The sequence below is a fragment of the Hydra viridissima genome, unplaced genomic scaffold (genome assembly GCF_058129835.1).
Source record: "Hydra viridissima isolate aposymbiotic clone 2 unplaced genomic scaffold, HvirCarnegie_v1 scaffold_5, whole genome shotgun sequence".
NCBI classification, from domain to species: Eukaryota; Metazoa; Cnidaria; class Hydrozoa; order Anthoathecata; family Hydridae; genus Hydra; species Hydra viridissima.
This window is the reverse complement of record NW_028324304.1, coordinates 15,038,283-15,053,924: the sequence shown is the minus strand read 5'-3', so window position 1 is coordinate 15,053,924 and position 15,642 is coordinate 15,038,283. Positions and strand designations below refer to the sequence as shown.

General features: G+C 36.6%; 2 protein-coding genes across 2 annotated transcripts; both read left to right on the top strand.

Moving 5' to 3' along the window:
* Nucleotides 1-5,360: 5,360 nt before the first annotated feature.
* LOC149888876 (uncharacterized) lies at nucleotides 5,361-6,494 on the top strand. The gene has a single exon (XM_090089133.1). It carries the CDS (start codon nucleotides 5,361-5,363, stop codon nucleotides 6,492-6,494), a length of 1,134 nt encoding a protein of 377 aa, XP_089945259.1.
* Nucleotides 6,495-9,461: 2,967 nt separating this feature from the next.
* On the top strand, nucleotides 9,462-14,295 carry LOC149888875 (uncharacterized). The gene is made up of 6 exons (XM_090089131.1): nucleotides 9,462-10,193; nucleotides 10,462-11,004; nucleotides 11,137-11,364; nucleotides 11,503-12,348; nucleotides 12,688-13,424; nucleotides 14,235-14,295. The coding sequence occupies exons 1-6, from the start codon at nucleotides 9,462-9,464 to the stop codon at nucleotides 14,293-14,295; spliced, it is 3,147 nt and encodes a 1,048-aa protein (XP_089945257.1).
* Nucleotides 14,296-15,642: the final 1,347 nt, after the last annotated feature.

The following is a 15,642-nucleotide window of genomic DNA, read 5'->3' as shown; positions in this document are numbered from 1 at the left end:
TTAAAAATGATCAACGTTGAAGGAATAACATTGCCAAACGAGGCCTTGACCAACTTTCAATTGGAAAAAGCTGCGAAACAGTTAAAATTGGAAAACTTTCGAGGCGTTTTTGAAAGAGACACATTGCCGAAAAAACCAAGAAGAAAAGAATGTGGGATTGTCAACACGGGGGATTCAAGCACTGGAGGATTTCATTGGGTGTGCTGGTACAAAGACGGTGATAAGAAATGCAGTTTCGATTCTTACGCTCAACCTCCTCTTGTCGAACTGGTCCAATATCTGAAGAGCCCTGTTTACTACAACAGCGAGCAAGTTCAGTTTGGTAATACTTCTTATTGTGGTCACTTGTGTCTTTACGTCTTGAAAAAATGTGATGCAGGTCTTGACTTTCAAAGCATTATGAACACCTTGTGGTGATTTCCACGGATCCGAAGGATCTAACCAAAAAATAAAATCCGAGACATATAAAAATGATTGACAAATTTGGTAGATCAGAATTGGGTCGTTATTTATACAACCCTTATTCAACCTCTCTTTCAAGCGAACTGTATGTCAGGACTGATGGAAACAGCACCATCATTGCAGATTTGGATTTCAACTCTCACAAAATCATCAACCTGGCAGAACCAACCAACTCGCATGACGCAGCGACAAAAGGGTACGTCGACACGCATTCGACAGGAGGAGGATCCTCAGTTGGCACAGCAGACTTGGATTTGAATTTTCACAAAGCGATCAACTTGAACGAGCCAACCAATCTTCACGACGCTGCCACTAAAAATTACGTGGACGTCAGCTCGAGCATGAATGTTAAAACAGACGGAACGAGCACCATCACTGCCGACATGGATTTAAACAACCACAAATTACTCAATGTGAAAGATCCAACCACTTCTCACGACGCAGCAACAAAAGCGTATGTGGACACCAAAGTGGCATACAACAATATTTTGTACACAGACGTCAACATGACATCACACAAATTGACCAATCTGGCAGAACCCGTTTCTGCTTCGGATTCAGCCACCAAAAATTATGTGGACACGCATGCGTCAACAACAGTGGGAACGGCTGACTTGGATTTGAATTCTCACAAACTGATCAATGTGCTCGACCCTTCAAACGCGCAAGACGCTGCAACAAAAAGTTACGTCGACTTGTTGTTGCAAAAATCGAGTTTGACCAGTGTCGTCCCAGGATCCAGTTTCACCAGTTTGGGTTTTAAGTCTCAGACGGTCGCAGCATTAACCACTGCTCCTGTGTTTGCGTTTTCCGGAAAATCTGGAGTGCTGAGAAGATTGTGGCTGGCTGTGAGTGGAACCATTGGAAATGTTTTTATTCGAATCTTTACTGACGGTGAAATCAATGTGGGGAATTATGCAGAAACCACGGAAGGAATTGGAATAGATGCTGTTGGACTTGCTAGCGACTTGCTGTTTACCCCTCTCGGAGGAGGACCTGCATATGCCAACTCTTTGCAAGGATGCAACGTTGCCAGCGCCACTTCAATGGGAGGATATTTCACGTTGGACATGCCTTTCAGAAACGACGTCTCCATTCAACTGGTGAATAGAAATGCTGCAGCCATCACGTATTGGATTCAACCGTTCATTTCCACTCTTGCTTCCATTCCTGCCTCCATCCCTCTTTTCAAACTTTACTGCAGGACGTTCAGATATTTAAACACCACTTACGGAAGCGAATATGTTTTGATGAACACCAACGGGAAAGGAAATGGAGTCTTTCTCAAATACATCAGAGTGCACATCATCGGGTCTTCTGGAAACTGGTGGGAGTCTAGAGTCCGAATGTACGACGGCAATTTACCTCCCGGAAACAGCACCGTTCTCACTCCTTGGACTCCTTACAACACCAACAATTATACCTATTTTCGTGGTTTCGACGGTGACAGCACATGCTTTTTTTCCTCCTCCGGATTGGAAGATTTTTATTTGTCTTCATGGAACGGGATAAACTTAACCTCTTTTAACAACAAGTCGTCAGGTCTAGTATACCAATCCACTGCTTCCATCGGTTCCACCACCACCATTTCCTTTTACAGAAATTTTGGAGATGCTGATTCCATGCCCAGCGTCGCATCTGGAAGAAGACTCGTCGTCACTCTCAACTCCGGCGACGCACAAGTCGGTCAATCCGGAAGCTTTTACCTTCTTTTAGGTCAAGCATATTATTACGCATAAAATGAAATAAATAAAATTTCAGCAGAAATAAAAATGTCTGATGAAATCCAAAAGATTCTTGAAACCTGTGATAGACTTTTGCTGATAGCGGAAACTAGAGAAAAGGTTCGATGGCTTCTTAAAAGTAAAAAAGAAGACGAAGAGGATGAAAAAAAATGGAGAGAAAGATTGAGAAAAAAGTTTCCTTTACTGTTAAAAAGATGAGAAGAATCATTTGTATTGACGAGAATAAGTTGAAAGGCACCGTTTATTTTAACGATCATTTGGATCATCCTCCTAGACGGCTTTGTCGTCGTTCCAGATGTGAAATATTTGCTCAAAGAGACATTAAGTTGAACCGTTTATCCAAACAGACGATTGTTTTTATGTTTGGGATTAAAGTGGATAGAGGTGTTGCTTTGGTGAATTTGAGACATGAGCTAAATTTAAAGCTGAATTATTTCAACCACTTTTTGCTTTTTTCAGAGTCTGTAGAGAGCATCTTCATGGAAATTTATAACAGAAGTGACAAGGACGTCGTGATTAAAAAGGGAGAGAGCCTTTGCATCGTGAATTTCTTTTGAGTTCTATTCCGGGAAGAAATTTTTTTTATTTCTCCTTAATAAAAAAATGGATCTAAACAGTTATAAAGAAATATACCCAGTTCTTCCATCAGCTCCAGTGGATGATGGGCACGTTTACCGTCTTCAAAAAATAAGCGAAATCCAAAAAGAGATGGACAACGAGAGGAAGAAGAGAGTTCATCTCAGCAAAAAGTACCATCGCGTTTTCAGGATCATTTCGAATGTGGACAATACGATGCAGGGATTGTGCATAGCATTGGGTGCGACTGGAATAGGTCTTTTGTCTACGATTATTGCAAGTCCAGCAGCGATTGCGTGTGAAGGGGTGGCTATTGGAATGGGTTTTTTATCGATTGTCGGAGGTCAAGTGAACAAAAGAATGGCTTTGAAAGCGGAAAAGCACGAAAAGATAAAAGTGCTGGCAGAGTCAAAATTGAACACGATCAGCGAGCACATTTCCAAGGCGTTGATGGACAATAAAATAAGCGATTCAGAGTTTCAGTTGATTCTTGGCGAGCTTCAAAAGTTTAAGACCATGACGGAGGAAATACGAACCAAAACCAAAAACGGAATAAATGAATTGGCTAAAGAGAACTTGATCCAAAAAGGTCGAGATGATGCGATTAAAGCGTTCAACAATTTTTATAAAAAAAATTAAGGATTTTTTCCACGGATCCAAAGGATCTAAAAAATCATAGATTTTCCACGGATTCCAAGGATCTAAAATATCGTAGATTTCCAACGGATTCCAAAAAATAATTTCTATCGTATTTTAAAAACCATGTCTTTTTTTAAAATACAAGACCCGAACAAAAGAGATGAAATTGTGAGAGAGATTAATGAGAGAAGAAAGAGGATTTATCAGAACAGCATCAACGACAACATTTTAGATGCTGATTTTCAGACGGATGTGGGAAAGCTGTTTAAACCTCTTATTCAAAGCAACGAGAAGACGCTCAAAAAGATAAAATCTGAGGTTAAGAACGAGGTTAAAAACGAGGTTAAAAACGAGGTTAAACCCGAGCCTTTTTTAGATCCATTGAAATCCGAAGAATTTTTAGAATCATCTATTCTTCCTGAGGGTGATGATCCTTTGAAGAACTTGTTTGATCTGGACACAAGAGCTAAATTTAAAAGAAGCTTTAAGAACAAGTTTGAATTGAGCAAAAGCGATGGTCAATATATGATTGGAAAAATGGGAGTGGTGTTTGAAGGCAACGATATGATTGTTGGAGGTGAAAAGTATGAAGGCACAAAAGGTCTTTGGAATCTCATGACCAATCCAAGCGTTTCAAAGGACGTGACAGCAGAAGATGTGGCTAATTACTCGAAAATTTTAGTAGAGAGTGAAGCCGTAAAGCCTGATGCGAGACACAACAAGCCAAGAGCTTCAGAGTTTGAAAAATACAATCAACTCATCATCCCCATTGAAAATGAGCTGAAATCTCAAAGAGATGCTGAAGATTCTGATGAATCTATTTCAAAACCTACTGCTTATGACCTTCAATTGCTTGCTGCAGATGAAAAGTTACGTGCTGAAAGAGAGGATCGTCTAAAAAAATTAAAAGAAAGTTATAAAAATGCTCTTAATTTTCTTGAAGAAAAGAAAAATTCAATGAGTGCTGAAGAGTATAAAATACTAAAAGACGGAATTAGAGAAAAATATGATATGAAAAAGAAATATTTTCTTTCAGCTACTACTATTTATGACATTCAGACTATGGAAAAGCAATTGAAAGACAAATTTGTTGCTTTAGAAAAAAGGTACGAAGATAAATTGGATAAACTAAAGAAAGGTTCAGGAGTCGTCATTCTTCCCAGCAATCCGAATGCGTTGGTGGAAAAGCTTGAATTGAGCGTGGCTGCTTGTCGTGCTGGGAATACGGGATCGAGAAATGAAGCTGTCAGCATTTGCGATGAGCTGTTGAGACAAAAGGTGATTAGCAAAAACTAGTACAAGTCGATCATGAAGTCCATGATGCTTAAAAATCACAAGTGATTTCCATTGATTCAAAGAATCTAAATAATTTTTTTTCTCGTATTTAAAAAATGATCATTTACAGAAACAGATATGTTAAGAAACACGTTGTTGGAGGAAGCGGAATCATGGATACGTTTCGAAACTTTTTAAAAAGAGCAGCAGCGTCAAGCGCATCAAGAGAAGCGTCCACTTTGGCTCAGAAAATGGCAAAAAGCGAGTTGGGAAGAGAAGCGATCACCGCAGCCAAATCGGCAGGTAAAGAATTGGCTTCTTCAGCGATTGTGACTGCTAAAGATGTGGCTATTGATCAAGGCAAGAAGGCTTTAGAAAAGGTGTATGCCAAGACGGGAACTCCTAAGAACTTCCAAGGATCTCAAAAATCTCAAAAAGCTCCGCTGACTCAAAAGAGCAAAGACATTATTTCAGGAATGACAGCTCCAAAGGTGAGCAGCGATTATGATTCTATTGGGGGATCTTTGTCCAAGAAAAACGCCATTCGCATCCAAGACCTGGTCAAGATGGGAAGAGGGCTGAAGATTGTCTGAAAAAATCGCGGATTTTCCACGGATCCAAAGGATCTAATGACTGAAATTTTTTTTTCTTTGGTATAGAAAAATGGCAGATACTTTAAACATTACAGAAGAAGTCATCGTTGACGAGTCCATTGAGAGAAATGAGTTTCACGAATATGAGCCTGTCAGCATTAATTTAAACACTCCAGGTGAGATCAGAATCAACATTGAGCAGCAAGATTTGTTCACGCATCCTTATGAGTCGTACCTTTTGATTGAAGGAAGGTTGACCAAAGCGGACGGAACCTCCTATGCAGATGCAGATGCAGTTTCTCTTGCCAACAACGGTATCATGCACCTGTTCAGTCAGATTTCTTACCAGTTGTCGAATCAGGAGATTGAAACCGTATACAGTCCAGGTCAAGCTACTACCATGCTAGGTTTCGTAAAATATCCTGTAGAGTTTCAAGCATCGGAAGGAATGAATCAGCTGTGGCAAAGAGACACCACTGCCCTTGCCGATCTTGCAAACAACAACGGTTTTAACACAAGACAAGACTACATCATTAAGAAGCCGGCGGATAAAGGCACCTTTTCATTTTGCATTCCTTTGAATCACATCTTTGGCTTTTGCGATGATTACGAAAAAGTTCTTTACGGGTTCAAGCACACCCTAACCCTTGTAAGAAAAAGCGACACGGATGCCATTTTCAAGAGCGCAGAAACAGCCGCAGGAAAAGTGACCTTGAGCAAACTGTCTTTGTTCATGCCTCATTTCAACCCATCCGTAATGGCAAGCAACAGTTTGTACAAGCTCATCGAGTCCAAAGTGGAGGCTCCGTTGAACTTCAGATCTCGACAGTGCGACACCATTGCCGTTCCAGTGTCCAATACGTTCAGTTGGAGGTTGAGCGCAAGGTCAGCCAGCGAACGACCGAGATACATCATTGTTGGATTCCAGACCAATAAAGACGGCAGTCAAGATTTAAATCCATCCGTTTTTGACCACTGCAATTTGAAGAACATGTATATCACCTTAAACAGCGAGAGGTATCCCGCCGTCGATTACGACTTGGATTTTAACAACAACAAATTTTCGAGGATCTACAGGGACTCGTGCAAGATTTTCCACAAGATTTTTGGTGTTCACGAAATACTCGCTCAACCCAATTTGACAGCTCAAAATTACAGGTACATTTGTCCTCTTTTCTGTTTTGACGTGAGCAAGCAGGCTTAGAGGTTAAAATCGACCGTGTTGGACGTGCAAATTAAAGCTACCTTTAACGCAAACGTTCCTGCAGACACTCAAGCCTTTGCCATTGTCATTTCAGACAAGCTGTTGGCTCTCAAATCTGACGGCAACAAGATGAACGTCATCTATTAGGGATAAAAAAATAAATCCTTAATAAAAGGATGATTTATACTAAAAAGGATTTGAAAAATTTACTTATCGAGAATGGCGTTTCCAAAACGTCGAAAAGCAAAATGGGTTTGGCGATGATTGCGGCTGAAAATAACTTGATCGATAAAAATGTGATGATGGAGGATGTCAAGCCGATAGATTCCAAATACGAAAGACTGCGATCAATCCGAAACCATCCCGTGACTGTAAAAATGACGCACGCTGAAACAGGGGAAGTGATCGAATACGGCTCTCTTTACAAAGCGATGAAAGAGACGGGACATGGCAACAATTATTTTGAGAAGCGAAACGGAAAAATAGATGAAAAAGGAATTAAGATTGAGATCATTAAATAAAATGACGTTTCATCCGTTTTTTATGGAGTGTAGCCTAAGAGAGTCTGATGCAGAAAAGAAAAGACAGCTCGAGGCTCTTGCGTTTAGATCCGTGGAAAATCAGTTCAAAGTTCCTGAAGTGTACAGCGATGAAAAAAGAGACGAGCTTTACGCGATGCTGTGGGAAGAAAAAGAGGACGACTTTTCGCGGATGGAGAAGAAAATCAAAGAGCGCAACAAGGAATGGGTTCATTTGAGCAAGCAAGAAAAGCTGAGAGCGATCGACAAGCGCGTTCTTGAAATGGACTGCGATTGGGAAGAAAAGAAAAAAATGTCGGCAAAACTGAAAATGGACACAATGCTCCAAAAATACGAGATCTTTCCTTTTGCTGAAAAAAATTGAATTCGAGTGAGATCATTGACAGCGATTAAAAAAGATGGGTGACAATATTAATGAAGAGATAAAAAAAAAGTGAATTCAGAGAGCGAATGAATGCAATAAGAGAAAACCCAACGTTGGAAGCTCTGATTATCCTTGAAAGAGACATGTTTAGATTTCAAGATGAGAATGAAGTCGCTGGAAATGAAATAATTGATGAATTAGTTGATAGTATTTGTGAAGTAAGAAATAGTTTTAGACATGAAAATGAATCAATTCTTGATTTTTATGGCAGAATTGATGAAATGTATTATGATGAGTATGAGATGGATTATGACAGCGACGATGAAGAAATGGGAAGAATGTTGGAAAGAGAGTTGGAAGCAGAAAACATGTCAGAAAATGATATCATCGCTGAAGAGTGGGAAAAAAACTCTCCGTCTTCTTGGAGAGTGGGCCGATTTTGCGCTCCTGCTGCTTAATGCCCTTTAAGTGATTTTTAGTTTCTTTGAAACCATGGAAAATTCTCTGAATTTTTTAATTCTTTTTTAAGAATTGAAAGTTTGCTGAAAAAATTGAACTCGAGAAGAATAATTTACAGCATTTAAAAAAGATGGGGAATAATCAAAGCAAATTTTTTAAAGATGAAAATTTTGGAGGGTATGAATTATACAAGCCGGGTGATGAAAAAATAGTAACTACAATAAAAGGGTTAACGATAAACTTACTTGATATAGTGTATTATGAAAATAAAGAAGGTAAGTTGGATCAATATGTGTTACCAGCTTATGATAAGAGATGGTAGGCTCCTTTTTCATTCTCTTCGGAGAATCAAAAGATGTTTGCTGAAAAATTGAATTCGAGATAAATAATTTACAGCATTTAAAAAAGATGGAGGTTATTGATGAAACAATTGTATTTGATGAATTGGGTGACAAGCTCATCATGGAATATGTGGAAGAGCCACCTGTTGTTAAAAAATATTTTTCCCCCTACCATGAGTTCATTGAAAGCGTTAAAAAGATTCCAAAAGAACATCTTGAATCCTTTTATAAAATAATTAGAATCATATCAATAGAAAAACTTAGAAAAATTCGAGACGTGTTCGATAAATCTAGCTGGAAAAATTCAGTTGCTAAAGAAGATAAAATTGCATTTAAAGAAGGTACGCTTCATCATCTATTTTATAATGCAATTGATAATTATGAAAATTATGACGTATGCTATTATTTTGATTTAGTTAGAAACGCCGAAAAACTTCCTAAGGAACATCTTGAAACCTTAAATAAAATAATTCGAAGCATACCAATAGAAAAACTCAGAAAAATTCGAGACATATTTGAAAAATATACCTGTAAAAACTGGGGAAATACAGTTGCTAAAGATAAAATTGCTAAACAAGAAGGTGCAATTCATAGCTTCTTTTATTTTGCAATTGTTAATTATGAAAATTATGAAATAGATATTATTTTTGATAATCCATATGATACACCATCTTGCAAACGTTCTTATTTTTTCCCGCGGTCATTACAAGGCTATAATTGATTTTTTTGATTCTTTTTGAAGAATTGAAAAAAATTGAATTAAGAAGAATAAAATCTTTCAGTAATAAAAATCCATTACACAAAGAAGGATTTAAAAGAGTTGCTGAAGGAAAATGGTGTTATGCAAACATCAAACAATTTGTTGGCTTTGACCATGATCGCGTTTGAAAACAATTTGCTCGATAAAGACAAATTAATGGAAAAGGTAAAAGAAAGGAGACCTGTAGGAAGACCGAGAACGCGTAAGCCAAAGGAGGAAAAGCCTGTTGATCCAAAATGGGCAAGACTTGTTGGAATAAGAAAACATCCTTTCACTTATAAGATAACTCATGTGGAAACAGGCGAGGTGACTGAATACAAGTCTCATCATCAATTAAGAAAAGAAACAGGACACTACTGGAAATACTTTGACAATCGACACGGTTACCAAATAATTAAGTCGTAACGTGATTTTAATTTTGCTGAAAATTAAAATTCTTTATCACGGCAAAATTGAAAAGGGTTAAGAATTTTTTTCTCTCTATATAAAATGGAAATGTTTAACATGAAAAAGTTAAAAGAGATGGCCCGAGAACTTAATCTCAAAGGCATCTCAAGGATGAGAAAATCTCAGCTCATTGTAGCTATACAAACAGCAAAACCCATCGTTGGGCATGGTCCTGCTCGTAGACGCACGACTGAGGCGAGACCTTTGCCTGCTATGCGTCCTGCGATTGCACCTAGACCTGTTCCTCGTTCGATTGCTCAAAGTTCTGCTCCAAGTCGTCAAAAGCCTGTCATCGCTCCGAAACCATCCATCATTCCACCAAGACCTGTCGTGCAAAAGCCTGTCATTGCTCCAAAACCTGCTCATTTACAAATTCAAAGAATTTCCATGGATTCGAAGAATCTACAAGTTCCAACACCTGTTCCAACAGCAAAAGCTGGCTGGTTTTCAAAATTAACGGCAGCTGTCTCCAACGGTTTCAACCAACTAAATGATCTCGTTAAACCATATGTTCCAACTTCGGTTAAAAATGCAGTGAACAGCGTAAAAAGTGGAGTGGAAAAAACGATCAAGTCAATCAAAGACGTTGCATTTGCTCCTGTTGTAAAGCCTCCTAAACCGCGTGAAAAATCTTACACCATAAAGTTTGATATGACTAAGCATTCAGCAGAGCGCTCTGTGAGACAATTTTCTTACTCTCCGTCTTCTCAATACCAAGACCTTGAATCCTTTTTTAATAGGGTGAGAGAGTCCGCCATTAAAACAATGGAAGGAGAAAGAAACACAAAGGTAAGGATTATTTTAACGTGCGAAATGAAATCTGTAAGCATCTTGACTGGTGAAGAAGTCACTCGAATGGCAAACTTTTCATCCAACTCGGAAATTATTCTAGCGGCTACGGATGTGAGAGCGATTAATAGTCAAATGGAAGAAAAAATCTTGGAAAATAGTGTCAAATACAACAAGTTGGGATCCAATGGCGCCTTGTCCAAGATTTTAAAAACCTCTCAGCGGTTCTTCCTACATGGAGCTACCTCCCAAGTTGAAAAACAAAAAGGCCATTGTCAACATGGAAAACAACGACAATGAATGCTTCAAGTGGTGCGTCACCAGAGCTCTAAACCTTAAAAATAGAGACAATGAAAGAATTGATGATGACTTGATTCTAAAATCAGAAGACCTCGATTGGGATGGAATAAAATTTCCTGTTGATTACCATAAAATCGACAAGTTTGAAGTGAATAATCCTGAAATTAGCGTAAACGTCTATGAGTATGAAGAAAAAGCACCTCAACCTTTACGAGTATCTGATTTTATGGATCGAAAGCACTGTGTTGATTTGTTGTATATTTCAAACGAAGAAAACAGCCATTATTGTCTCATTAAAAATTTCAGTCGGTTTGCCGGTTCTTCAGCATCGAAAAAGCAACATAAAAGATATTTTTGCAGAAGGTGCATGCAATGTTTTGACCAAGAAGAAAAGCTTCAAATCCATCGAGAAGACTGCTATGATAATGCTCCAATGAGAATCGATCTTCCTAAAGAAGGGTCGATCCTTGAGTTTAAAAACTTTCAAAAGGGTATGAGACATCCGTTTGTGGTCTATGCCGACTTTGAAAGTTTTATCAAGACCATCAACACTTGCACCCCTGACTTAAAACAGTCATACACCAAACAATATCAAAAGCATGTTCCAAGCTCCATCGTCTATTATATCAAATGCTACGACTAGACCATTTACAAGGGAAAGCTTGAAACGTACACAGCTGAAAGCGATGACGATGACGTGGCTAAAAAATTTATCACCAGGCTTGAAGCAGACCTTAAAAAGATTTGGAACGACAGCGATTTACTACAAAAACAATGGGAAAAAAATAGAATAGAAACTGATGAGGACAAGAAGAAGTTTGAAGCTGCAACTGAATGTCACATTTGCAATAAAGATCTTAACGGTGATAAAGTATGGGACCACTGTCATTTGACTGGAAAATACCGTGGTGCTGCTCATAATAAATGCAACTTGGATTATAAAATTCCAAAATTTATTCCAGTTGCCTTTCATAACTTGTCTGGCTACGACTGTCATTTATTCATCAAGAAATTAGGTGGAAAGCTCAATTGTATACCAAACAATGAAGAAAATTACATCAGCTTCTCGAAAAAAATTAAAGTAAGAGACTTTATCAATAAGAAAGGTAAACTTCAAGGAGTTTGGAAAGAAATTAGATTTATTGACACCACCAGATTCATGCCTGACAAATTAGAAAAACTGGTTAAAAATCTAACCGACGATCAATGCAAAAACGTTAAAAAATATTTTTCTGAAGATAAACAGTTCAACTTGATAAGAAAAAAAGGCATTTACCCTTACGAATGGGTAGACTCCATTGAAAAGTTTTCCGAAACGCAATTGCCTCCTATCAAAGCCTTTGATTCCAAACTGGAAGATGAACCAGCAAAAGAGGAAGACTACTCGCATGCACAAAACGTTTGGAAAGTATTTGGATGCGAAACCTTTAAAGATTACCACGAGCTATACAACAAGTCTGACGTGCTGATTCTTGCAGATGCCTTTGAAAATTTTAGAGACGTATGCATAAAATGTTACGGTCTTGATCCCGCCTGGTATTACACCTCTCCTGGATTAGCCTGGGACGCCATGTTAAAGGAAACTAAAATTAAATTGGAATTGATAACCGATATTGACATGCTCAACATGATCCGAAAAGGAATACGCGGTGGAATCAGCATGATCTCCAACCGACTTGGAAATGCTAACAACAAATACATGGACAAATATGATACTTCACAACCATCGAAATTCCTTCAGTATTTAGACGCCAACAATTTATACGGATGGGCCATGAGCAAACCTCTTCCAGTTGGAGGATTCAGATGGATGAATGATCTTCAAAATTGGCGCAGCATGCCATGCATTCTTGAAGTTGACTTGAGCTATCCTGATGAGCTTCACGATTTACACAACGACTACCCTTTAGCTCCTGAAAGATTAACCATTGGAAAAGTAGACAAACTCGTTCCAAATTTAAACAACAAAGAAAAATACGTCGTTCATCATGAAAACCTAAAACTCTATGAACGATTGGGCTTGGTCATCACCAAAATTCATCGTGGGATCGCCTTTAGAGAAGAACCTTTCATGGAAAAATACATTGACCTCAACACCAAGGAGAGAACAAGAGCTACCAACGAATCTGATAAGGAATTTTTCAAACTCATGAACAACTCCGTCTTTGGGAAAACAATGGAAAATATTCTAAAGCGCGTTGATGTCAGACTCATCACCACTAAAAAAGAAGCCTTAAAATTATCCAAAGTCCCTCGCTATAAACGAAACACCATTTTTGATGAAAACTTAATCGCGATCCACATGGAAAAAACAAAATGCTTTTACGATAAACCTGTTTACTTGGGAATGAGCATCCTCGATTTGAGCAAAACTTTGATGTTTGATTTCCATTACGGATACATCAAACCTAAATACGGTGATAAAGCCAAGTTGCTCATGACTGACACTGACTCACTTTTTTACGAAATCGAAACAGAAGATTTCTATGAAGACATTTCAAACGATCTTAAAAACATGTTTGACACGAGCAACTTTTCTAATAACCATCCTGCCATTGAAAACGTTGGCTTTGAAGTAGGATTAAATAATAAGACCATCGGCATGTTCAAAGACGAAGCCGGAGGAAAAATAATTAAAGAGTTTGTTAGACTTAGACCCAAGCTCTACTCTTACAAGATCACTAAAGATGAACACAAAAAATGCAAAGGGATGAAAAAGAACGTGGTCAAAAATAAGCTTACTCACCAACATTTTAAAGACTGCTTAATGAGTGGAAATGTACATCTTGAAACCATGAACGTTTTTCGATCCCGTCTTCACGACGTTTACACTGAAGAAATCAACAAAGTTGCACTCAGCGCAAAAGATGACAAAAGAATTATCTTAGAAGACAGAATTCACACCTTAGCCATCGGACACTACAAAAAAAGGTAAGAAAATTGAATAAAAAGGTAAGAAAAATTTATTTAAAACAATGGAAATTCTTCGAATTTTTAGGCATCTTGAAGGGTACACAAATAACATGATTATTTTTATACTTCTTCTTGGAAAATAACATTCAACCCCCAATGCCTCAGAACATTTTTTTTGAATTAAAAACACAGCAAGAAGTTTTATTCATTTCCTTAATATCACCATATCCAACGCTATACATACCCTCCCATACTTAAGGGGTATCAATGCGCCAGAATCGGCCTTTTATAGTAGTAGCATCTCGTTTTCGTAATATTAAATCATGCATTGTTTTTAAATGTGTATGAAGGCCACTTGTTGAGCTACCTGCTGTTTTTATAACTTCTCACACTTTGCACTTATATATACTTTGCATATTTACCATCGCCTTTTGAATGCTCAATAAACTTTTTAATTTCAATCTCCATAGGTTAAATTAGAATATTATCTCTATTTGTAAATATGTCACATAATTTACCCCTCAATAATTATATCAGTCTCATAATGTGATTGATATAAACATTTAATATTTAATTAAAATGAATTTAAATAAGTTTAAACTTAAAAATTGTTAATTTTTTAAACTTACCAAATTTGTTCTTGGTAATTTTTTTAAAAAAATTTTTATTTGTAAAAATGTGAATTCGTTATTTACTTTTAGATTACTTTTAGATAATTTATTTACTTTTACTTTACTTTTATTTACTTTTTAATTTATTAATATTTTTAATTATTTAATTTACTTTATTTATTTTTTTTTACGTTATTTACTTTTAGATTACTTTTAGATTACTTTTAGAAAACAACAATGGAACTAACAATGTAAAATCAAGAACTGAAGAACTATAGAATGTTTAACGCATTTCTTTAATGTATACGCACTTACGATTGTTTCAAAAAAGAATAAAACAATAACCCGTAATTATAAACCTCCTGGGAATTTAAAAGATTTTAAAATGAGTCAAGTAATAATGAAAAGGGTTTCATGAAAGAGTTGACAAGGAATCAGAATTTGACAACTTTACTTTTATATATCAGGTTTTTACTCAAAGAAAGAGTTTAAACACATGATAGAATAAAAAATATTTTAAAATTAAGCAACAAATGTCTACGAATTTTCGTATATTTATAATCTGAAATACGACAATGTGATACGTCTCAAAAATAGTTGCATTTTAATATCTACTTAGATGTTGCAATACTTTAATTAAAACTTTCGTTATAAATTAATTTAAAAAAGTACATGAAGTATACAAATATTGCTAAAAACAATATATAAAAAAACAACCATTCAAATACCGGAATACCGGTATTTAAGCCTTTTATTACAATGCTGAATTATAGGTCTTACAACACAATCTAGATCATACTCTAGAACCTAGATCTAGTTTTAGTTATATTTTTTCAAATTAGATCATACTCTAGAACCTAGGTCTAGTTTTAGTTATATTTTTAGTAGGCCTACATCAATAATAAAAATAGTACTAGTAGTGTAGCAATGTAGTAGTAGACTTATTAATTTATTGAGTTTGTACTATTAGTCTACTATTAAGTACTTCAGTGGTGGTGAGCTCTGTAAGAGTTACTGCTGTACGATCCGGAACTTCACATAAAAACACCTTCGGGAATTTCTTTCTATACTTCCAAAAACCCAGTGACCAGGACGCAGTTGCAGTTTTATCAAAACCAACGATAAGCATCAGTCGCATTTTTATATGCATTTAATCCAAATGGTTGTAGGCATGTTTCACAATACATATTGTTCTTAACAAATCTCCTTTTTTGAAAGCCACTTAAGAACGGCCGTTGGTTCTCCTAGAATATTACATAAATCATTAAAACTCCAGTTTTCTTGTAATATGATGCCTTGACTCAGGATTTTGTGTGCTTTCACTATGACTGTTGGTGCGCTTGGCCAACCACACGGCATTATTCTGAATAAATCTAAGCAGTTCATTCTTAAAATCTAAAAAAATTTGTTTAAGTTCATTAAAAGTAATAAAAATTAGATACTTCTCTTATTAATGAAATTAAAACAATAATAAATTTTACTACCTTTGATTCATAAGATATTTGCAAAGCTTATGCATTTCAAATAGAAAAATTCTCATTACGTATAGGTTTAAAATCTATTTAATTAAAGTTAATTATGCCACGTAATTGCGTAAAGTTTTCTTTTGTTTTTATTTAATTTAA

Bases quoted from the DNA above. Each gene is read 5' to 3' on its own strand.
- LOC149888875 (XM_090089131.1), top strand. From the start codon at position 9,462: ATGAAAAAGTTAAAAGAGATGGCCCGAGAACTTAATCTCAAAGGCATC. The intron at 11,005-11,136 runs GTCTATGCCGAC...TGCTACGACTAG, and splicing joins GTATGAGACATCCGTTTGTG to ACCATTTACAAGGGAAAGCT. The intron at 13,425-14,234 runs GTAAGAAAATTG...GATTACTTTTAG, and splicing joins ATCGGACACTACAAAAAAAG to ATTACTTTTAGAAAACAACA.
- LOC149888876 (XM_090089133.1), top strand. From the start codon at position 5,361: ATGGCAGATACTTTAAACATTACAGAAGAAGTCATCGTTGACGAGTCC.